This window comes from Gekko japonicus, unplaced genomic scaffold (assembly GCF_001447785.1).
Source record: "Gekko japonicus isolate JY-2015 unplaced genomic scaffold, Gekko_japonicus_V1.1 scaffold6, whole genome shotgun sequence".
Classification (NCBI taxonomy): Eukaryota; Metazoa; Chordata; class Lepidosauria; order Squamata; family Gekkonidae; genus Gekko; species Gekko japonicus.
In genome coordinates this window covers 2,862,325-2,886,155 of record NW_015166417.1, presented here as the reverse complement: position 1 = coordinate 2,886,155, position 23,831 = coordinate 2,862,325, and the positions used below count along the sequence as shown (strand labels likewise).

Genomic DNA, 23,831 nt, shown 5'->3' with positions numbered 1-23,831 from the left:
GGAGGTATCCAGCTATTACAACTGATGTCCAGATGACCAAGATCAGTTCTCCTGGAGACAATGGCTGCCGGTGGACTCTATGGCATTATACCCTGCTGAGGTCCCTCCCCACCCCAAACCCTGCCCTCCCCATCAAATCTACAGGTATATTCCAACCCAGAGTTGGCAACCCTGTAACTGGCTATGGAACTGTTTTCCAGACTCTTGGAACCCAGAAGAAATTGCATAGGAGGAGGTGATTTTCTACCTTAGCTGCAACTAGGTAAAGGTAAATGTTTCCCTTGCTCAAAAGCCAGTCGAATCCCGACTCGCTATTTCCAAGCCGAAGAGCCAGCGCTGTACAAAGACATTTCCATGGTCATGTGGCTGGCATGACTAGACGCCGAGGTGCACGGAACACTGTTACCTTCCCACTGAAGTTGTACCTATTTATCTACATGCAGTTTCTTGCTTTCGAACTGCTAGGTTGGCAGGAGCTGGGACCAGAGACGGGAGCTCACTTCATCATGTGGTAAATTAACATAAGTCAGGTGGAGGGAACCATACCTGTTACCATGAGGCTGTCTTCCCATACTACCCACTTGGGCAGCAAAATGACTCGAGACAGCCCTGCCTTATAGCTAAGCAGAAGGAAATAAAAATGGCTTGCCTCCCTCTATTTTCCCATTCCCTCTGCCACCTCACCAGCCACAGCCCACTCACCTGGAGCTTCCTTCTAGAGATCGTTTTATTTTTCCCCACAACGGGCCTCACTCCTAGTTTATATATAATGATTGAGGATGTCTTGTTTCAATGTATCTGAAGAAGTGTGCATGCACACAAAAGCTTATACCCAGAATTAAACTTATTTGGTCTTAAAAGTGCCACTACTCAAACTGTGTTCTATTGCTTCAGACCAATACAGCTACTCACCTCAATCTACAGTCGATCTAAGTACGATTACTGGTGTAAGGGTAAACCTTTTGTTATCAGATGATCCTACGAATGCAATAAGCTCAGGAGGAGTAAGTACACCTAGGGATCAACAAGTAGAAAAGTCAAGGGCAGCCACCAGGGGTCGTCAGAAAGCGCTAGAGCCCAAGCCTCCTAGGCCGCTTGCGCTTCCAGTCAGCCCCGCCCCCGTTCTCGAGCGGACCACGTTCGCAGCTGCGCGGCGATGAACTCTTGGGCCGCGCCAAGAGGGCCTTGATGGCTAAGCGTGGAGCAGAGGCAGTGGCCTTCCACGCGCCCTGGGAGACCCTCGCACCTCCTAGGCCCCCGAAGCGAGGGCGGAGCGAACCCGGGCTAAGGGAGCTGCGATGCGGGAAAACACCCTGGAGCGGAGGCGGCTGCAAGAAACGGAAACGGGCGGAAGAGGACGAGGAAACTTCGGCAAAGTGGCCCAGCGGCGCCTTGAAGCGGAGCAGACCTCAGGAAGAGCAGGTGCCTGGGGCAAGTGCCAGCGGCTGGGAGGGGACGAGGACGCGGCGGAAGGAGCCGCCTGGACCGCTGCCTGAGGCTGACGAGGAGGCTGGATCGGGAGAAACCCCAGCACATCCTTGGAACCCCAAAACATCCATGGCTGAGGAGGTATAAAAGGCAGAGATGGAATGCGGGAGGGCCATTGGGAGAGTGGAGCCTCCGGGGGGTGGGGGTGGGGGAGGACCCTTCGTTCTGCTTTTCAGAAAAGCCATTTCCCCTTTAGGGGCAGGGCCAAAAGGAACCTTTGGCTCTGAGGACCAGTTTGGGCCTTCTAGAGAGGCCCGTTTGAATGCGACGGAATATGGGTGTTAGGATAAGGGGTTTAAAAATTCGTTAAATTTGGGGGAGAAATTGAAATATGTGCAAAACCTGGCTGTCCTATCAAACTTAAAGAAAAAAACATCATTTATAACTTAACATATAAAATTGTAATATTTGAAATATTTATGGGATTCAAAAGTTATAAATGGACCAAATTGTAGATAACTGTTCCCTTTTTTCAGTGTTTGGAATGCAAAATATATTTGTATTTTATGCTAGGTTAATGGGGACCTAAGCAAGCAGTAGTAATTTCTAACAAAATCTTATACAGGAAAAAGGAAAATATTGTTAATATTGCTGTTCCTCACAGATAGAAAGGATACAAACTACCTGTCTTATTACTGGAAAGAATGCTTTCACAGGGTATTATATTTGTGCTTTATTGAATCCACAAGAGGGAGCACAGGTTAAACTCTTCCTAATATCTGTTTCTCTTTGATGTTAAGGGAAGCTATTTCTTGGGGAGTGGGATGCATTGCAGGTGATGGCTAACACATATCGAGAATTCAAAAAGATAGAAGAATTAAATTGTATTGGTCTCAAAGGTGCCACTGGACTCAGACTCTGTTCTGAATTAAGAGGGAACTATAAGAACCTTGTTTGGAAACTGACACTCGATTTAGTTGCAGGATTTGTCATGAGTTTTTAAAACTATTATTGGGATTTAATGTGATTTTTTTCAAGGTGTCCCAATTTACTGACATGTTAATAAAATTTCATTTTCCTAGCATCAAGATGACGTTTGGCACTACAACTCCTTCCAGTATTGGAGGCCTCCATTGCCTGCCATTGATTTGTCTGATATTCTTGATCTAGAAAAAGAGAACATGGTCAAAACAAGAAACTCTAGCGGGGCTGGCCTTTCAGAAATGGAAACGTGAAAAATGACCCATTGGTAAATGTATTTTGCAGAAGCTGGTTTCTGTTTAGGTTCTGTTATTACTTGAGAAAGTAAGCAGATATGATGTTTCTGGTGAAGAAAAGTATGTTTTGGAGAAGAAACAACAGACTTCATCAGTAAGCCAATGGCATACAGAAAGAAGAGAGAGAAGACAGCGCTCAGAGGACTGTGGGAACGTTTGAAAACAGATACGTAGTGAGAAAGAGACTTGACTTTGTAGATTGAAAAATGAACAGCACAGATGCAGATTGGTCTGTTAACATATGGCTGAAGTATATAAATGAAATTTTGAATCTTTTTTTATTGTTAGATCAGCATAACCAAAAATAAAAATAAGCACTTCTATGCAAACTGAAATTTAGACGGGCAGTTATTTGCCTGCAAGAATTACCACTGTATAACTTTTGGTTTATTATTGTTTGAGGAACCATCAACTATGCTTCTTTCTCTTTTTTCTCTTCGTTTTATAGAAGTGATCAATAGCTGTTTATGTTTTGTTCCTTAGACTATTATGGGTAAAGAAAGTGAATTATTCAGTGTAATGTGAAATTATGGGCAGTCTTTGTAGGATCCAGTCCAGATGGTGTTCTAGTTCTGCATAGTTTAAAGCTTTGTTTCTTAGTGTAATTACTCTGTGGCATTTGATTGACTGTGCTAGCAGTGATAATTAGAAGGGCTGCTGTAAACCAGCATGGGCCTTCAGACAAAGATTTTCTCTACTCCCCTCCCACTACCCAGGCCCAGCCCAGACATAAAGTAGTTCTCTAGGGTTTCTTGGGGCCCTGGACTTTTATTAATCTAGTTCCCCCTTTCTCAGTGGTTCTGATAGTCTGAAACAGAGTTTATGGGTACATGTGAACATTAGGGCTTTCAAATGTCAATTTTTAAGTTGTAAACATTTCTTTGTTAATACATTGTAACTTTGTTGGAATATCTGATAAAATCTTTTCACTGAATTGAAATCTTCATTAGATCTTTGTCAATCAAGTTGTGAATTTGTACTGATTACCCTTTATTTTGATAACATTTTTTATGTGCTCTCTGGATACTGTGCTAGTAAACATTTTTGAAAAATCTTTTTATAATGTTTTGTGTGTGAAGTTTTAATCATGCGTGAAAATAGTTTCAGGTGGGTAACCTGGTCTGCAGTAGAAGAACTAGGTTTTGCAGTAGGAGAGCTAGATTCAAGACCAGTAGTGTCTGGTTCAAGCCCAACAAGTTTTTCAGGATCTAAGCTTTCCTTGGGGCAGCTTTGACTCTCGAAAGCTTATACCCTGAAAATCTTGTTGGTCTTTAAGCTGCTACTGGATTCGAATCATGCATGAGTTAACGTACCTTATATGAGCCAGTTTGATGTAGTGGTTAAGTGTGCGGACTTTAATCTGGGAGAATTGGGTTTGATTCCCCACTCCTCCACTTGCACCTGGCTGGATGACCTTGGGCAAGCCATAGTTCTTTTTTTTCCCCTTCAAAACATTTTATTAGGATATAATAACAGATTAAACACGGTTTCAAATTGTCATGCATCCTTTTCTCCTATTGCCCACCCCTTTCTTGGCTTTCCACAGTGCTCTAACCTCCAGCCCATATCTTAAATTTACTCCAAATCTCCCTATACCTTTATCACAATCTACCGGTAACATATCATTTTACTATTATTCATATACATTAATCTTTTTTCTATTGTCATCTACCTTCAATAATTATCAAAGCAAATTAAATTGTTCTTAACATCCCAATATTTCTCTAAATATTCTTTCAAGTCTTTCCAATCTTTAAAGAACTCTTCCGTGTCCAAATTATTAAGCTTCCTTGTTATTTTATCCATTTCTACCATAAAGAGCAGTTTCTTTATCCATTCTTCTATTTCAGGAATTCTATCCTGCTTCCAGCATTGTGCATAAGTCATTCTGGCAGTTGTAATCATGTACCACATCAATGTCCTTTTTGCCATATTGACTTCCTCCATTTTAAGTCCTAAAAGTAATATTTCTGGTTCTGATAAGAGCTGTTCTTGAAAAAAGAGCAGTTTCTGTCAAGAGCTCTCTCATCCCCACCTACCTCACAGGGTGTCTGTTGTGGGGAGGGGGAGGGAAAGGAGTTTGTAAGCCACTCTGAGACACCTTTGGGTAGTGAAGGGTGGGGTATAAATCCAATCTCCTCTTCTTCTTTGGCAGAGAAATGTTGAATTGCTTTTACAGAGTATCTGTACAAACTTTATTTCCTTCATGTCCAAACATAACCCTGTGCATGCTGTATCTGAACAACTTGTATTAGAGAGGTTCACTGAGGATATGTACACGAACAGCAATAAGATGTTGCACACTGGGTTTTTTACTGCTTCATGTCAGCCGAGTGTACTGGCTTTTTTTTTAATGAAGTACCCTGCATGAGGGGGGGAAATGCCTTCCCCCTTCACTATTTATGAGGAAAAACATGTCTGAGTCTGTTTGACTGGTCTAAACAAGAAGCCCTTTGCTAGTATTTGCCTTAAATGTCCATTGAATGGAAAGTAGCAAGAGCCATAGGAGGGAATGGTAAGGTATACATATGATATGTGCTATAGTCAAACATGATTAAAACATGTTATGACCAGCATGACAACCATATTTTCTGTTCCAAGTGCTTAGGAAGGGATGAGGAATTATATTTTTGAGGTTTTGAGTCAGAAAAAATGTAGTGCATGTATCACAGTTTAGTCATGAAAAAAACCCCACTTAATTTGTCTGGGCTCCTTGGGTATTCTTTCAAAGTGACTGAACAAGTTCTACATGAACAATAAAATAGTTTCAAGAACATCTTTGCGTGTGTAAAGTGCTGTCAGGTGACAGCAGACTTATGGCGAGCCCAGCAAGGGGCTTTCAAGGCAAGTGAAAAATAGAGGTGGTTTGCCATTGCCTTCCTCTGCAGAGTCTTTCTTGGTGGTCTCTCTTCCAAGTACTGACCCTGGTTAGCTTCTGAAATCTGATGAGATCAGGCTATTCCATGCTACCTCCCCCCCCCCCAAAGAACATCTTTGGGACAAGATTCCGAACATGCTTTTTGAGGCATATAGTAACATACACTTGTCATATAAAGGACTATTTATATTATCTAGGAACTCATGTAGCACAAACTGCCTTACTTGGAATCCAGCACTGGATTCCAGGAGGTAGTACAGATGTACAATACATTTGAAAATTTTAAATTGTTTTCACTGGAAAGCATTTGTCCTCCTGAACGAAGCGGCTACTGAAACTTCAAACGAGACATTATGAATGTTAATCATTTCCCTAATGTGGTATATAAACTTGAAACCAGATCAAGTCACATGTTCCTGATTACAAGGTGATAGTGTCTTCAGTTTAATTACAGAACAAATATTTCACTAGAGTTTTCAGAGTCCATCTCTTTTTCCCCTCCCTTTAAAGCTCATAAATGTAAGCACATGGACATTTGTAATCATTGCTTTTCAGCATTGTTTCCATTACTTGCTAGTGCTAAGCAAACATCTGATTGGGAGGTAGCTGGAAACTTCAGTCTGAAATCCTCTGAAAGCTACAAAATTTATATTTTAGCCATGGGGATGAAGAAGGTAAGTGGATGGACTTTTCTGCTAATTGCAGTGTTTAATTGCTTGTCACTGATATTTGAAATATATAAAATATGTAAGAGTCACTGGCTACAGTTCAGAATGTGTGCTTTATGTTTCTTACAGAAGTGCATTTCAAACAGTCTTTTTTTAGTATGCTATTTATAGAGCACTGAGAAAGTAAAGTTTGAAAACAAATCTTTGTGTTAACAGCCCTAATTGTAGCTTTGTTTTCAGTTTGGTAAGTCACTCTACAAAACATTGTCAAAATAGCTTTAGATTAATAGCATCATTTGAACAAGTGAAGGGAGGGTCTCTGATCCTAAGCATAATTCCATTAACATAAATCCATTTTGTGAGGTTTTATTATGGCTATGGATGCTTCCCAGAGTATAGGATTCTCAAGATCTGGGATTGACACATACAGAGACTTGCATTCTAATTATGAAAACTTAGGCAAATTAATTAAGAAATTACTCTTCATTTGTGCCTCTGCTAGATCTATGGTGGCTGAAAAAATAGCATGTACTACTTTGAAATTTGTTGTCTGAACAACAGTTATCCTTTTGTCCTAAGTTTGAGTCTGATGGCACCTTTAAAACCAACAAAGTTTTATTCAAAATATAAACTTTCGTGTGCACACACACACTTCTTCAGATACAATTAAATGGAATCCATATAGGTAGAGGGTAAGCAGCAAATTAGCATACAGCATAATAAAGGTGTTTAACAGATGCAAGGACCAAACTGGAATAACAAGCTTAGTTTATATGGTCACCATTTGTTTGGGTTTAATTCCGGGGGGAAACATAGTGAAGGAAATAAATATATCAAAATTGGAGATTGATGGTCAGATGTACCTTTCTTAATGGTGGAATGCTGAGAGTAATTAACAGAGACCCTGCTATCATGCTCTATCTGTCTTCTCTCAAATGTGGAGGCAACGGTACAGCATCATCTTTGGGGTGGTGTGATTGGCTATGTAGTATATCCTCTGTCCCTAGACCAGAGAAATACATTCCAATCCACCATTCCAAATTACATTACATTCTACTATTCATTATTTTGACCTAGTAAGAGAATGTAAGAGGATAGTCCTTTTGTATTCAAGAAGTATGGAAAAACTGCAGCTGATGCACTCAAGAAGAATTCTGTTAATTAATTGCCCTTGTGTGATGGCAAAGACAAAATATCTTCTGCCAGCTATCTGGCTTAACTCTGCACATATACAGTTTATTTTTATCTGTGATGCTTCATCTGCACTTGGAAATAATCACTTGTATGCCTCAAATGACGGACATACCTGCGTGAACTATGTCTGCAATTTTTATGTGGTTACATTTTCTGCTAGATCATTGATCCAGTCACTGTTTGAACATTTTTAGTTACTTAGTTTGGTTGACAAAAAAAAAGATCAGTGATTTGATGGTGTACATTTCTATGGGTTAGATCCAGAGGTGGTATTCTGCCACAGTAAGAGCACTGGTGTTTGTGAAATGGCATCTTGAGAGGGTGTTATTTTTTTTTTGTCAGTTCCCCAATCCTACTGCAGACCCTCACTGCCCTTTATGTTGTTCCTGAAAGGGAGAATTGGGAAAGGTCCTTTCTACAAACTTTCCTTCACTCACAGTCCATTGGGTCCAGTCCTGTATTAGCTTTTCCTAAGAGACATTGCAAACAGAGATTTGCTGCTGACATAGTACCAGACGCTATCCTCCCCCAGTAGGGTTGGTTTTGTTTTTATTAACCCAAAGTACCATTGGGAAGTGTTTGAGTGGAAGGAACTTATGGTGGAAGTGGTTTATTTTAGCTCAGAATATTTTTGTTCATCTTGTTTCCTGCATGAAGCACTCAAAGAAGCATCCAAGATTTAAAAACATACAGTTTTTTTAAAAAAAATTACCAAAGCCAGCTCTGCCAGCTCTGTAATTTATCTCTACTATTCTAGCAGGGGAAAAGGTATGAGAACTTGTATCATTTCTCCAGAACCAGAAGTGTTGAAAAAGCAGAGGCGAGGGGAAAATATTTGGTGGGGGTGATAGAGACACAAGGAAATGCACCTTTGTGTATTCAAAGACACTGTGACCTTCGCTTTGAGTGGTTACTAATGCTTTCTGTAGAGGCACTATAAGCACTGTGAGAAAGTCAAGCAGAAAAGGGCAACCAAGAAGAGTTGACGCACCCTGCCACTGAGGAAAGGCTAAGCATTCTGGGGCTTTTCAGTTTGGGGGGTGGGGAAGCTAAGTGACTTAAGGGGGAACACGATATAGTTTTATAAAACTGCATGGGCTTAAGAAAGTAGATACAGAGAACTTTGTCTCCCTCTCCTGTAATACTAGAACTTGGGGGCTGCCAGTGAAGCTGAGGACAATAGATTCAGGGTGGAGAAAAGGAAATATTTACTGAGAGTAAATTGTGGAATTCACTGCCTTCCATTATTCATTCGTTAACCTAAGAATAATGAGAAATTGTAAGGCATCTTGCACGAGGTGGAAAAGCACCCACTGTGGTTATGGTAGTTCTTTCTGCTACGGAAAGTTGAGCTGTCTATCCGCCCACATACCTATTGCTTAAGTATTGTGTAAAAAACTTATTATGTAACTGGCAGAATTCTCTGAGGAGGCGCCTAAGCCATAAAGAAGTTGCCATTTACTGATTGAGGGAAGTGGAACATTAACCATCCATCTGGTATGTGTGGTCCAAGGATCAAGCAAGGTGCTTCTTTCCTTTCTTTCCTCCTTCCTATGCTGTGATTCCTGCAAGTGTTTCAGAGACTAGCAAAAAAGGAAGAGTACAAGAGAAGGAAGAGTACAAAACTATTGGCTTGCAAGCAGAGCTTTAACCAAGAAGGAAGAGAAATACGCAGCACTACAAGATGAAAGTTCAAGTGAAGGTAAAAAGTTGTAGGCAAGGCTGTGTGGTTCACTGAGCTGGTGCTGGAACTCCTAGCATGTTCCTGTAATGTATTCTGCCACTGATCACTCCAGACATTAAAAAAAAAAAGCATTTTAAGAAATTTGCAGGATCTTTGCTTCATTGCAGCTTCTAATTTAGCTCCTTGCAAGATTTATCACTTTGTACATTGGCCAAAGCCGAAAGGAAGTGACGAGTGTAGAAACTATAGCATAAACCTGGCTATGATTGTTGTTTGGTGAAGGTGGGGCATACGTTGGTTTGTTTCTGGTTCTGTGGTTTCAGTCATTCAAAAGGTGATTACTTGTAGGTTGCAGTGTTTGTCCAAGATTATAAAGGGAAATGGATGACACCATGTATGACTTGGTCTATTAAAGTGGACAGTTAAAGACTGCAGTGTTCTAGAGTTGCAAAATGCAGTGGTTTATTCTCTGTTAATAGGGAAGGAACAATTCTTTAAAAGAGACTTCCTGGCTCCACTCTTTTCAGCAATTAATTTCCACAAGCTTTTTTTTGTAGGATTCCTTTGATTTTAGCATCCACATTAATTTAGCAAGTAAAGTTTTTGCCACTACTGTGTCCCCAAACAGGGAAATCTCACTGCTTAAAAAAAAAGTATGCATAATGCACAAGAGCCGTGTCCAAAAATAGTTGTTAACCTTACTTGAAAGGAACATTGTCAGGCTGCAAATATTGCCTGTACCTTAAAATTCAGAGGCAAGAAGAGATTGTGCATGCCTGAGTCCTCTTTTCCACTTTTTCCTGCTATAGCAAGGAGGACTCCAGCTGTATTCACATGGTAGATAGTCTTACATGATATTCCCTTATCATTTTGGTGGATAGTTTTACATGATATTCCCTTATCATTTTGGGGTTCAGGTTATTTTCCAATTAGCAGAAGTGCTTGTAGAATTGTATTATTTTTCATTACCTCTAGAACACTCTAGAACACCTGTCTATGAGTTGGATCAATTGCCTCCACCGATCAGTGGGTCTGTGGGTGAGACTTGACTTTAAAGTCAAACATTCACGTCAGAAAGGATATTACAGCATTGGAAAAAGTGCAGAAAAGAGCAACTAGAATGATAAAAGCGTTGGAACACTTTCCCTATGAAGAAAGGTTAAAGCAGTTGGGGCTCTTTAGCTTGGAGAAAAGACGGCTATGGAGTGAAATGATCGAGGTTTATAAGATTATGCATGGGATAGAGTAGGTAGAGAAAGAAATACTTTTCTCCCTTTCTCACAATACAAGAACTCATGGGCACTCAATGAAATTGCTGAGCAGTCAGGTTAGAACAGAAAAGGAAGTACTTCTTCACCCAAAGAGTGATTAACACATGGAATTCACTGCCACTGGAGGTGGTGGCATCTACAAGCATGGATGGCTTCAAGAGGGAATTGGATAAGCATATGGAGCAGAAGTCTATCAGTGGCTGTTAGCCACGAGGTACAGATAGGAAGTCTCAGTCTGGGGCAAGTGATGCTCTGTATTCTTGGTGCTTGGGGGGGGTAACAGTGGGAGGGCTTCTAGTGTCCTGGCCCCACTGATGGCACCTGGTATTTTTGGCCACTGTGTGATGGAGTGTTGGGCTGGATGGGCCATTGGCCTGATCCAGCATTGGCTTCTCTTATGTTCTTATGTTTTCCTATTCTCTCCAGTGGGCCATTCTTGGTCTCATTTGAGTTATTACCAGTCCATAATGTTCATTTAAATGAATTGGTACTGAGATTCTCTTAACTGTCTCTGCACATAGAAAACAATGTGTCAACAGGACACATTGTTGTTGTAACCAAGCCTTGTCACTATCATGCTATTTATCTGTGGATTTTTAACATGGAAGAACATGGAATCATGTAAGCCCCTTCATGCAATGCAAAGTGATGCAGTCCAGATACAGGTATGTTGTTTTGTGAGAACCATGCTTAAATTACTATGGGGAAGCAGCTTGAAAGTACCTTATTTGCTGGTTCTGTGTCTATAGCTTGTTATTTTGTGGAGCAGGCAACCACCAGATGCATAGTAGGCAACTAGCACACCTCATTATAAATCTTCCTACCAATATTATTTGGGAAACAACCTGATATGCTTGATCAAAAAGTGTGGATGCAGACAGTGAAGACTGAAATATAGGGATGCCCGGTTCACAAAACATGAACTGTCAAACTTTTAGCAGCCAAATGAACCAGTGCATTTTGTGAAGTTTGTGATGTGGTAGAATGTGCCCCCCCCCAGCATGCTAGAGACACCAAACTCACTGACTCTCCTCTGCCAGCCCTCCCAAGTTTGTGAGGACTGGATTTACAGGGTCTGAGTTATGACCTCCCAAAGAAGGTGCCCCAAGGAAAGTGCTTTCTGGAGAAATGACAGGCACAGGTTCAGGAGTGTATAGAAATGTTCCTGTGCAAGCTAGGCACATCAAATTTGCAGGGGACCTCCCCAGAATGCTCCTCTACATACCCTTCAAGTTCTACCCCCCTGTTGCTTTGAAGTTTGGTAAACTTTTAGATTGATTGGAGATAGTCTGTATCTGTTCACGAACCACCACAAACAGTTTGGAAGTTCATGAAGTTTGTGCCACCTGACCTACTATGAATGCCACTTTGTGAACCACAAACCAGCCAAAATTCATCACAAACTTTAGTTCATGAGCTGATTTGTGCCCATCCCAAGTGAAATATTCCAAAGGTATCAAGGTGCCCAACATGGAGCTTGTTCAATTGAGCTGAAATGCTCCTGAGTGTAATGCGGTTCAAGGGGAAGATTTCCCTCTACCACTTTTCCCTTGAGTAGTGTACCGTAGTGTTTGTGTACCTGGGAAAGAGGTTGATATTTTAGAGGCAGTGGTTTAAGCAATGTTATAACAAATAGACAAATAGTTCATATTACCACATGGAATGATGCTGGATAGTGTAGAGCTAGGGTGGAACATGATACCTTTTAAAAATCATTTGATATTGTCAGTGCAGGAGACTTTGGCATGCGAGGACATTGCTCTGAATGGTTTCATTTCATATTTTCCGTATGCTATCAAAACTAGGGGGTGGCCAAAGTGGGGATTAACCTGTCTTGTACAAGTCAGGAAATATGTTAAAGTGGAAAATGTTGTGTATTGGGAGCTTCAAGTGAACGCACATTGTTCAAGAGGCTCCTTGCAGCTACATTCGGATTGGCCATCCTTGCTGAGCCGGCGAGTCAGGTAACATCAGCTTGAAGGATGCCCATTCAAATAAGTGCCTATGTACCTATTGGTTTATTTGTATTTTGTGGATGTGTTTTGGAACTGGGGTTTCTGTATATAGTTGTGGCTCGCCACGTGTGTGGTGGTGTTGTGTTACTGAATAGATATAACTAAGTGCTATATTCAAATAGAACATGTAGAGGCTCACATGATAAAATCAAAACAATTGAACATACACTTATGGAATGTCCTATAATGAGCTGCGGACTAGTTTGATTACTCCTTTACTTGGAAATAAGAAAATGCCCACTGAGGTATTCGACAGTATGAGGGCACAGGTGATATAGTTACTATTGGATGTAAAGGATTTTGTTATTCTCTCTGTAGCAAAATTCATGGGGGCAATAATTAAACAACAAAAGAATAACACTAGGTAAAGCATTGTTTTATAATTTTATTTTCTGCTCAAGGCTATCACTATAGAAACAGTACTAGATAGATAGAACATGATAATTATGATAATGTTTTTAGTTAGAAACATCATTGCCATCATCATCAGAGCCGGTGCTGTTCTGTATATTGTGCAAATATAAGAGTTATAAATGTTAGCAATGGTTTGCTAACCCTTTCTTGGGAAATTCCCGGAGATTTGGAGGTGGAGCCTGGAGAAGGTGGGTTTTTGGGGACAGGAAGACCTTTAGCGGGATTTAATGCCACAGAGTCCACCCTCCAAAGCAAACATTTTCTTCAGGGGAACTGATCTCTGTACTCCGGAGCTCTGTTGTTAACACGAGGAGATCTCCAGTTGCCACTTCGAGGTTGGCCATCCTAATAACAAATGAGGGCCTGCATGGACTTGGGGGAGGGGAATTCTATTACCTCCTCATTATCATCCTCCCCATAGTGGTGGCGGCTGCAAGCATGGACGGCTTCAAAAGGGAATTAGATAAGCATATGGAGCAGAGGTCCATCAGTGGCTATTGTTGTTCAGTTGCACAGTCGAGTCCGACTCTTCGCGACCCCATGGACCAGCTCCGCCAGGCCCTCCTGTCTTCCGCCGTCCTCTGACGTTTGCTCAACTTCATGTTCGTTGCATCTATGACACTGTCTAACCATCTCATCCTTTGCCGTCCCCGTCTTCTTTGACCTTCAATCTTTCCCAGCATCAGGGTCTTCTCCAGTGAGTGCTCCCTTCTCATTTGGTGGCCAAAGTATTTAAGCTTCAGTTTCATTATCTGGTCTTCCAGGGAACAGTCAGGGTTGATTTCTTTTAGGATTGACTGATTTGATCTTTTTGCAGTCCATGGACAGTGGCTATTAGCCACAAGGTATAGATAGGGGCTCTGGGGCAAGTGATGCTCTGTCTTCTTGGTGCTTGAGGGAGGGGTGTGTGTCAACAGTGGGAGGGCTTCTAGCATCCTGGCCCCACTGGTGGACCTCCTGATGGCACCTGGTATTTTTGGCCACTGTGTGACAGAGTGTTGGACTGGATGGGCCTTTGGCCTGAGCCAACATTGGCGTCTCTTATGTTCTTATGTTATGTTCCCATTTGCTCTGTCTCCCTTACTAGCCCCTGCCTTTTCTTCCTGTCTTCTCCTGGCTTTCCCCCCCCCCCCCCCCGGCACCCTCTTCCCTAGTCCTTCTGCAGCCCTTGCATTCTCTTCCTGCACTTCCTGTTTTCTCTACCCTGCCTTTCTCTTCGTCCAGGCTCAGACCCTGCTAGCCACCTGCTTAGGGCCACTGAATATCAGGTGCCATTTTGACATTGCTTTTTTTCCATTTGCAGCCACCCCCTTTTCTGTTTGGAGCTCATTGAGCAAAGAAGGGGGGGGGGTCCACATTGTATGATTTTAAAAAAAATTATCCATGCGGTTAGGTTATCATGGGAATGAGATATACCATGTTATGTCATCTCAAATGGAGGCAAATCTGGCCAGATCAGCATTTTCTTCCTTATCTTAGTTAATTCATCTGCTCTTGGAAAGCTTGAAAGTTTTCCCCCCCTGTCTTCAGGCACAGGTCATAGAAAGAGAATTCTAAACTCCAGAGGTCAAGAGGGTGTGAACTATTCTAAAGCATTCTAGACAAAAGGAACTTTTATAGCTTGATACAGGAAAAGAGACACAACACAAGGCTGAATTCTTAACACAGCTTTTATACTTCCATCCTTTCAGTCCCAGCTCTACTTTCTTCCCCGTTTTTATTTTCTCCTCCTGCTCTGCTTTTTTCCTTTCTGTCTGTAGTGGTTTAGTCAGCCAAGGAACAGACTACAGTCTTCCTAATGGAACAAGCTTCTAAACCTCATCAACAAAATAAACTACATCTATTACAACACAACAGAAACAGACTGGTCTTGTTCACAATACTGTCATTTCTTCATTAAGGTATAAGCATTATAAGACAGGGAGTTTTTTGGGTTTTTTTTCTAACGAACAGATACCATAAATAGTTATTTATTGCTTATCACTTTTTTGAGATGTGGTATTTCTGTTCAGTCCCAGAAATCTTGGATTGAAGGCATCTTCTGTAAAAGAGAGTGTGCAAAGATCATACCGAGTTCCAGAGATCCACACAGGTACTAGATTTCTTTTTGGTTGAACTGTACAAGGAATATATGTAGCAGTACCATAAAGGACTTTGCAGTCATATTTTAATGATCAGAGTATTTATTTGTATTCCATAGCAGTGAACTCTGGTAAGTACAGGGACTGTGACTACTAGGGTTGCCAGGTCCTGCCTAACCACCAGCCAAGATAAGAGGGTACAGTTATCCAGATTGATAAACTCCTGGAGATTTGGGGATGGAGCCCGGGGAGGGCAAGGACCTCAGTGGGATACAATACCACAAGATTCCACCAAAGCATCCATTTTCTCCAGGGGAACTAATCTCTGTAGTCTGGAGATTAGCTGTAATTCTGGGGGATCCCCAGGTCCCACCTGGAGGTTGGCATCCCTAGAACTATTGAAAATGCAAACAATTTATTTAATTTGGAGCATATTGTTTCAATTTCCCCCCTTTCTCTAAGGGAAGTGGGCATTTACATAAGAACATGGCAAACAATATATTATCATGGTGAAACTAATAATCCAAGAATATTACACTTCTACAATTGGGGACCCACAATACTCATGGGGGGGATCCCTCCCCTCATCACTGCCAATTCCCTCTTAGGGCTCAGTGGAGGAGCCGGGAGACTGGGGGGGGCGATCCCATATGCCCCCCCATTTCTGAGGCTGGTGAGGCTCCAGGACCCATCACCTAACACTCAGCATGCAGTGGCTGCCAGTGTCCTTCACCACCGCACCTGGGGCCACAGCAGTGGCTGGCCTCTGCTGCTGCTGCGCTCAGGCCCACAGTGGTGTCTGGTGTCCTTTGCTTCCACTTGAGACTGTAATGGCTGCTGACGTCCGGAGCTGCAGCCTTCTCTGCTGCAGCTGGGCCTGCAGAGGCTGCCAGTGACAGCAGCTGGCAACCACTGCAGCCACAGCAAAGAAGTATGTCAGCTGCTGCTCCAGACTGTTCCAGACCCCAGCTGCATCATCTGCTTCTGCATCCAGGGCCACTGTGGTTGCCGGTATCCGACACCACTGGGCCTGGAGCAGGTGCCAGTGTTAGCGTGGAGCTGGAGTGGCTCCCTAACTGCGTTGTTCTGTGCATGCAGAGACAACAGAAGCTTGATCTTAAATTGTTTTATGCAGTGTTTTATTGAATTGTGTTGTACACCACCCTGAGCTCGGCCCTACTGGGAGGGCAGTTAATAAATTCAATTAATAAATAATAAATATTATTTGGTGGGATTTAAATCCTACTTTATTTCCCCCCCCAGATTTTTCTGCAAACCATAGGCGTTCCCCAGGTTTGAAGATAGATCTGTCTAGTGTCCATGTGGCTCTGATCCGTGGATTTAGCTGTCTACAGTATAGTACATAGATAATGACCATCCATTGAGACCCAATACTTATTTGTGTAAATATTATAGTCACTATTGGCACTGGGAAAACTGGGGTATTTTAATATTTAAATGAATAAAAATACTGAGAGGGAAACTTTCTTTTCCAAAAAATAGTACAGAAGATTGCAGAATGCCCAGTAGTTTTTATAGGACCAGGACTCCTCTGAAATAAATAAATAAATATTGGATGGATCTTTGTATTGATTCTGTTGTAAGATGTCAGTTGGAAGACTGCTGTTAGGGGTAAGTCCCACCCCCACCAGTTTCTAAGGGCTGGCAACCTTCAAGCAAGTGAGTCTAAGTCTTGCAGAAATCAGTTGGGCTAAATTAATGCAAATGTAAATGTGTGATAACACTGTGGATGATTTCCCACAAGCACTGCTCCACGCTCACTCTTCTCTTTGCTCTGATGGTTCGTGTCAATTTCACACAAGCTGCTGTGCGGCCGCATTTTGCCCCGCAGCTTTGAACGATTTTCCCCATGTCTACTCAATCCTGTTTTTTGAGGATTGAGAAGACACGGCGGAAATCGCATGAAGCTGCGGGGCAAAATGCAGCTGCACAGCAGCTTGTGTGAAATTTACACGTACCATCGGGGCAAAAGGGAGGAATGAGTGCGGAGCAGCACTTGTGGGAAATCACCCTATGATATTATGGGATATTTGGGTAATTTCATAAAATGTCATACAGGCATGTGTACATGTAGCAGCAGTGTCATTTATTAATTGTAGCAAATATATTTAGAGAGTAGAATCTAGAGATTTTGACTGATTTTCTGGCCTTTAATACTGTTGTTTTGGATGACTGGCTTTAGGACAGATGTTTACTGGTTTATTTTATTTATTTACTATATTTATAGTCCACCTTTCTCACTGAGACTCAAAGCAAATTACACAGTGTAAATTCATAAAGTCAATATAATGAGACATCTAACAAGCAACATACTAGGACTAGGGCTGATTTCGCACTAGAGCTGCCTCGCTGTTGCGCTGCCGTTTGCCCCGGTTCTATTGGTCAATTTCACACCCGAAGCCGCGTGGCTGATTTTGACCCGCGGCTTCGCCCGATTTCCTCTGCAGTTTTATTGATCCTCAAAAAACAGGATCACAAAACTGCGGGGGAAATCGAGCGAAGCCGCGGGTCAAAATCAGCCGCGCAGTTTCAGGTGTGAAATTGACCAATAGAACTGCGGCAAATGTCGGCGCAATAGTGAGGCAGCTCTAGTGCGAAATCAGCCTAGGATTACAGACATATGAATAAGTATAGCATATTAGACATGTTACAGAGTGCAGCTACAATGCAGAAAAATGGTTGTACATCAGTAGAAAATGAAACAGTGGCAGCAGGATAACGTGCAGCAAACATCCTACACACAGTGGTACAGTCCATAGTCCCTTTCCCTTTAGAAAGTGCATTCCTGAACCATTATTATATAGCCCTGTTACCTTTACAAAAAAGCACTTCTGAACAAGGAGCCATTGAAAGAGAAGTGTGATCCAATCTTTATTACTGAATTAGTGGTAGACTAAAATGCTCAAAACTATTCCAGTTGATTGACAGAGGTTAAACAATATATAATTGTGCAGCAGATTGCTTAATGGCTTGGACTGCTTAATGGCTGCCTTGTCATGCAGGAAGGTGCTGCACAGAATTAAGAGAAAAAAACCCCAAAACTAATTTAGTAGCTGGGGCAGCATGTGTCGTGTTCCATGGACTAGAACTACACATGTGCATGGGTGGGCTATCAGCTATTTGCAGGACTATAGGCTATACCTTTCTATTCCCTTTTCCAAAAAGGTGGTGTGTACTCTCAAAGCTAACACTGCCAACCATCTTTTCAGTGCGTATGCAACCCACTACTGTAAATGAAGATCTCTGGATGAGGACCCAAACTGTGCAGCAATGTATCTACAGTCACAGATATCATTGCTAAGGTGTATATAAAATATTTTATTAATGGAGTCATTGTAGAAAACACTGGCATATTTAAGTAATGCTTTTTTCCCTTCTCACTCAGATGTTCCACTGGATGCCAAATCTGCCAAAACTTAATCCGGTAAGGCTGCACAGTTTCAGGTTGTATTTGCAATTATATAAGCATCACTTATTAGTAAATCCATTGTGTATATTAGTATATTAGTAAAGCCATTGCAAGGCGAGCCCCCAACGTGGGGATTAGGGGGCTTGCCTTACAATGGCTTGCTTCCTTTCTCCAGGGTCGGGGACAACGGGTGGCGCTAGGGGAACAGCAGTCCAGGAGGCACCCACTTGAATGTGGTGTGCCTCAGGGGGCTGTGCTGTCCCCGATGTTATTTAACATCTATATGCGCCCCCTTGCCCAGATCACCCGGAGGTATGGACTGGGATGTCACCAGTATGCTGATGACACCCAGCTCTATCTGATGGTAGGCGGCCAATCGGACTCCAGACCAGAAGACCTGGATCGAGCTCTGCAGGGTGGCTCAGACTGAGTCGGCTGAAGCTGAATCCAGCGAAGACGGAGGTCCTGTGCCTGAGTCGGAGCGGTTCGGGGGTGGGGATCCCACTCCCGACCTTTGGGGGGGGCTTCATTGGTCCCAGCGCCAGAGGTTCAGAGTTTGGGAGTGCTCCTGGATCCCTCCCTTACCATGGAGGCCCAGGTAGCGGCCACTGCCAAGTCGGCCTTTTATCATCTTAGGCTGATTAGGCAGTTGGTTCCCTTCCTCGACCGTGCTGACCTGGCTACAGTGATCCACGCGATAGTTACCTCGAGACTAAACTACTGTAACACTCTCTACATGGGGCTGCCTTTGTTGCAGATTCGGAAGCTGCAGCTAGTGCAGAACGCTGTGGCCAGGCTGTTGATGGGTCTTCCTAGATGGGAGCACATCCAGCCTGTGCTAAGGACACTGCACTGGCTGCCAATAGCATACCGAGTCTGCTTCAAGGTGCTGGTTCTTACCTTTAAAGCCTTATATGGCCGGGGTCCAACATACCTGTGGGACCACCTTTCTCTGTACATACCCCAGAGAGCACTACAGTCTGGGTTTCAAAATCGCTTGACCCTCCCTGGCCCAAGGGAGGCCAGGCTAGCTGCTACTAGGGCCGGGGCCTTTTCAGTGGCAGCCCCTACCTGGTGGAACAAGCTCCCGAAGGAGATCAGGGCCCTGTGGGACCTCTCACATTCCGCAGGGCCTGCAAGATGGAGCTCTTCCGCCAGGCATACAATTAGGGGCCGCCGTAACACACGGCCCGCAATGTCATCATCGAGCAGCTGCCATAAGAGTTGATGAGCAGAATAACATCTAAGCACTTCTATGCTGGAAGTTGGAAATCCATTTGAAAGCATTCCATCTGACTGAATTTTTAACTGCTGCTAGCACTTTGTAATGTATCACTTTGTAATGTATTATTTTAACTGTGATGTTTTAATTACGTATTATGTATGTTTTTATTTTGTATTTATGTTATTTGAAGCCGCCATGAGCCTGCTTTATGGGGAGGGTGGGATATAAATTTGACAATACATAAATAAATAAATAAATAAATTTCAGTAAGCTACTGACAGAGTTACTGTCCGGGATAACCCCAAGGGGTAGTGGGAACTCTCTCACGTATTTACTGTTATCGTTTTTGCACTCTCACCTTTCAATAGCACTATATTAAATGCCTGTGCTATAGCATGAACTTTTTAAATAGAAAACCTAAGAAAATTCATTCACTGACATTCATCCTCCACCCAACAGCAAGAAGAAGCCACTGCTGTTCTAGCCAGGCCAAACTGACCCTCCAGCTCAAGAGCAGGCAACTGTTTTGTTCTAAGTGCCCTAAACTCTACAACATCTGCTTATAAAGAAGGTGGGGTACTGGCAAACAAAAAGGGAGGTAGAGATGAAGGTTCTACTTGGCCACACACACAGGGAGTAAGCTGAGCTCCAACAATGCTGCCAGTATTTTAATGAAGCTTGTTTTGGTACATTGGGTGGAGAACAGGCCCTGGTTGCCACAAAGCAAAGTGATCTGGTGCGGGGAGGGGTGTGTGTGCCTATTTCTGTTACAGCTGCTTCAGTTTGGTCCGTTGCAGCTCTAGATGAGTGCATCCATGTGCAGAGTGTGTGGTGGTAAAGATAATAGTTTTTCAAGCAATGTCTCCCAGCAAGTTTGTGCCGGCACTGTCTTTCCTTGCAACGTGGTCTTGGACAGTAAAATAAAAGCTAGGTGTGGAGGACAGGACTACTATAATGTACATGAAGAGTCTGGCCCTGTCTCTGAGCATGATTAATGTATATTTTAAAATGTCCAGCAGTAGGTTAATTCCATAGATAGTTAAGTTAGGTCAACATAATCTTTGCTCCCCTATTAGATCCCTTTGCCATCTCAAACTTGTTTTTCTAGAGTCGCCCCTGTTTATTAGAAATCCTGTTATAGGCTATAAGTTGCATACCATATTCTAGGTACCTGAATGAGCACTTGGGATCTATAGTTAAATATGCGAAGATAGATAACATCTAATACAGGTATTTTCATAGTTGTCAGTTGGTCTGATCTGGGGTAGGCAACCTTTTTTGCCTTAGTGCAGAAAAGAAATGCAGTATATATCTCTGAAGATGATGTTGTACTAGCAAACAAAATTGGGTGAAGACAGAAGGGTTGTACCATGGCTGGTACACTGGGAGCAAGCAGAGATACAGCAGAATGGCCAGCCTCTCAGGGTATTCTCTTAGATCTGGCTGTGGTATGCAGGGACCCAGGAGGTGATGATGGCCTTGTGCAATACCCACTGCTTCTCCTATGCCACTGGCACGGAGTGCTGCCAGCACTTCTGAGACTCACCCATTTGGTTGGGTGAATTGGTCCTATGTACGGAGCAAAATGATCTGGCATGCTCTTGTTCTACTTGTGTGGCAGGGGTTGCCGACAACTGATCTAGCTTATATTTTAATTAATTTATTTATCTAATTAGATTTGTAGCCCGTCCTCCCCACAAACAGGTTCAGGGCGGGTTCCATCATGAAATTCACAATACAACAAATCGACAGTTAAAATATATCCAAAAACCTATCTAAAAGTAATATCCAACAAAAGAACACTGCCTCAACAGATTTCAACAAGAAGCAGCTTGTTCCCAGGTGGCCATTCGGATCTGAGGTCACTGGAGGGGAGGCCAATAGCAAGTGCTGCCTCAACTGAAAGCCTGGTGGAAGAGCTCTGTCTTGCAGGCCCTGCAGAACTGTAATAGGTCCCACGGGGCCCTGATTTCTAATGGGAGCTCATTCCCCCAGGTAGGGGCCAGGACTGAAAAAGCCCTGGCCCTCATTGAGGCAAGTCGGATGTCCCTGGGGCCAGGAACAACCGGGAGGTGTTGATTAAGAGATCATAAGTTCTTGAGGGGCTCATATGGTGAGTGGTGGTCCCGAAGGTATGCTGGCATAGAAAATTGTGACACATTGGTCTTAAATGGCAGAGACCTTGTTCAAACTCCCTGGCCAGCCATGGGATTCTCTCTGGGTGGCCATAGAGACTTACAGACTCTCAGCCTGACCTTTCTAGTGGAATGGTTGTAAGAGGTTGGAGCTTTCCTATATATAGGAAAAGTTCTTACCTATCTTTTCTTTGAACTCACACTGAGCCTGTCAGAAACATTTAGATTGTTGGTTTTATTTTTTTTTAAAGTGTACAGTTATTGATGTTTTTCAACAAGATATATAAACAAGAACAACTTTATGGTAAACTAGGAAAAAGGCCAGTTGTGGAAATAAATACAACAGCCTCTAGAAAGAGGCTCTGGGTGGGTGCCCCAGCCTTGGACACTCAGTGTCAATTTGCTGTGGCGACCTCAGCGGGGTAAAATGACACTGAGTCCACCATTTTCTCCAGGGGAACTGATCTCTGCTACCTAAACAACAGTTGTAATTTTGAGTGATCTCCAGTCCTCACCTGGAGATTGGCAAAGTTGGTAACCCTATCTCTTTCCCAGCCAATCATCAACCTACCTTTATTTCCCCCTCACTCTTCAGCTTTCTACCCCCCACACACCTGCAGCCTCTCCCGTGCTCTGAAGCCCTGACTGCTATGTCACATTGGCTGTCATACGGGGGCCACCTCAGCAGCATATAAGGATACAGAGCCCACCATTTTCTCCAGGGGAACTGATCTCTGCCATCTGGAAAGCAGTTGTAATTCTGAGTGATCTCCAGCCCTCACCTGGAGATTGGACACATTTTACCTCAGAACTTCAAACTGTTTAGAATGTTAGAGGCAAAAGCCAATCAAGTCGCATATGCAAACGACCTCTGTGTTCCGAGGGAGAGGCCAATGAGGCTGCATATGCAAATAACCTCTGTGTTCTGACTGGCTATGGGGGGGAGAGGAAAAGCAAAATGTTTAGAATGTTGGAGGCAGGACTCAGGCAAAGCAGCCAGTGGATAGGGAGACCCTTTGAATGACAGATCAGAGAGCGAACTGATTTTGGAGCGTGTGGAATGTTCTAGAGAAGTGCCACCACCATTCGGCTTTTATTTATAAGGGAGATGATGATAATGGGAGAGATGACAGGAAGTGTAGGGAGTGGGAATAAGTTTGTAGGGAATGAGACTTAATAGGTTAAGCAATATCAAAAAATTGGAACAAAATGCCTATAAGGGATCCACTTTGCAGTTCTTGATCCTTTCACCCAGTCAGCTGCATCTGACACTTCAGCTGGCATTCCTCAAAGCACGTAATATACTGCTACATACCCCACAGGACCCCAGCAACCCCTGTCCTCAGAGCCAAGATCCTATTTTATATTTAGTACAATCCATTCAACAAAGCCTTGCTTCTGCAGATTTCATTTTGTGCCTTTGTTTAATAATTTAATCAATTACTTCCTTTTCCTGTTTCCTCTGTAACTGGACGTAGCATTTACGAATCCGTTCCCCCCCCCCACAGTTGTACCTTATACTATTTCATCATCACTGATCGCTGTAGGTATGTTCCTATACTGAAACAGCAGTGGTATTGTCCAGGGATGGTGGCCCTAGCCCTGTACTCACCACTTCCAGAGGATATTCTGTTGGGATCCCAAGCATCGAGAATAAATCCACGTTTTAAACAGCAAGATTTTATTTCAAAGCATTGGAAAGATACTCAAACACGTTCTTTGTTAGAACTGACTACAAACGGTTAGGGCAAGCATAATAAAGGGATTTGAAACAGGTACAGAACCAATGGGTCACTTTCCCGCTGGCGGGTGAAAGGAAACGGTTGCGCGCTCATTCCCTGAGAACTAGGTTATCTCCAGACATAATACAGGTGCAGTTCCCAGGCTCTAAAAGCAACAAGCTGGCAATAAAGCGTACTCCCCCAATACATCCTCCAGTTGTTTGGCTTAGGCATTACAGCAGAATAAAATACTGGCGAACAGGCAGGGGGGGGGTTAGGTTATCTCCAGACATAATACAGGTGCAGTTCCCAGGCTCTAAAAGCAACAAGCTGGCAATAAAGCGTACTCCCCCAATACATCCTCCAGTTGTTTGGCTTAGGCATTACAGCAGAGTAAAATACAGGCGCAC

General features: G+C 43.0%; 2 protein-coding genes across 2 annotated transcripts in view; both read left to right on the top strand.

Annotated features, from left to right (window-relative positions):
- Positions 1-1,125: 1,125 nt before the first annotated feature.
- Positions 1,126-3,722, top strand: LOC107110752 (chromosome unknown open reading frame, human C9orf40). The gene is made up of 2 exons (XM_015411558.1): positions 1,126-1,569; positions 2,511-3,722. Exons 1-2 carry the CDS (start codon positions 1,189-1,191, stop codon positions 2,661-2,663), a joined length of 534 nt encoding a protein of 177 aa, XP_015267044.1. The 5' UTR covers positions 1,126-1,188; the 3' UTR covers positions 2,664-3,722.
- Positions 3,723-6,242: 2,520 nt separating this feature from the next.
- The window catches only part of TRPM6 (transient receptor potential cation channel, subfamily M, member 6), a 112,536-nt gene continuing 94,947 nt past the window's right edge, over positions 6,243-23,831 (top strand). The window contains exons 1-3 of the mRNA XM_015411534.1: positions 6,243-6,257; positions 14,842-14,921; positions 18,317-18,355. Of these exons, the coding sequence (XP_015267020.1) occupies positions 6,243-6,257; positions 14,842-14,921; positions 18,317-18,355 (134 nt within the window). The remainder of the gene's footprint in view (positions 6,258-14,841; positions 14,922-18,316; positions 18,356-23,831) is intronic.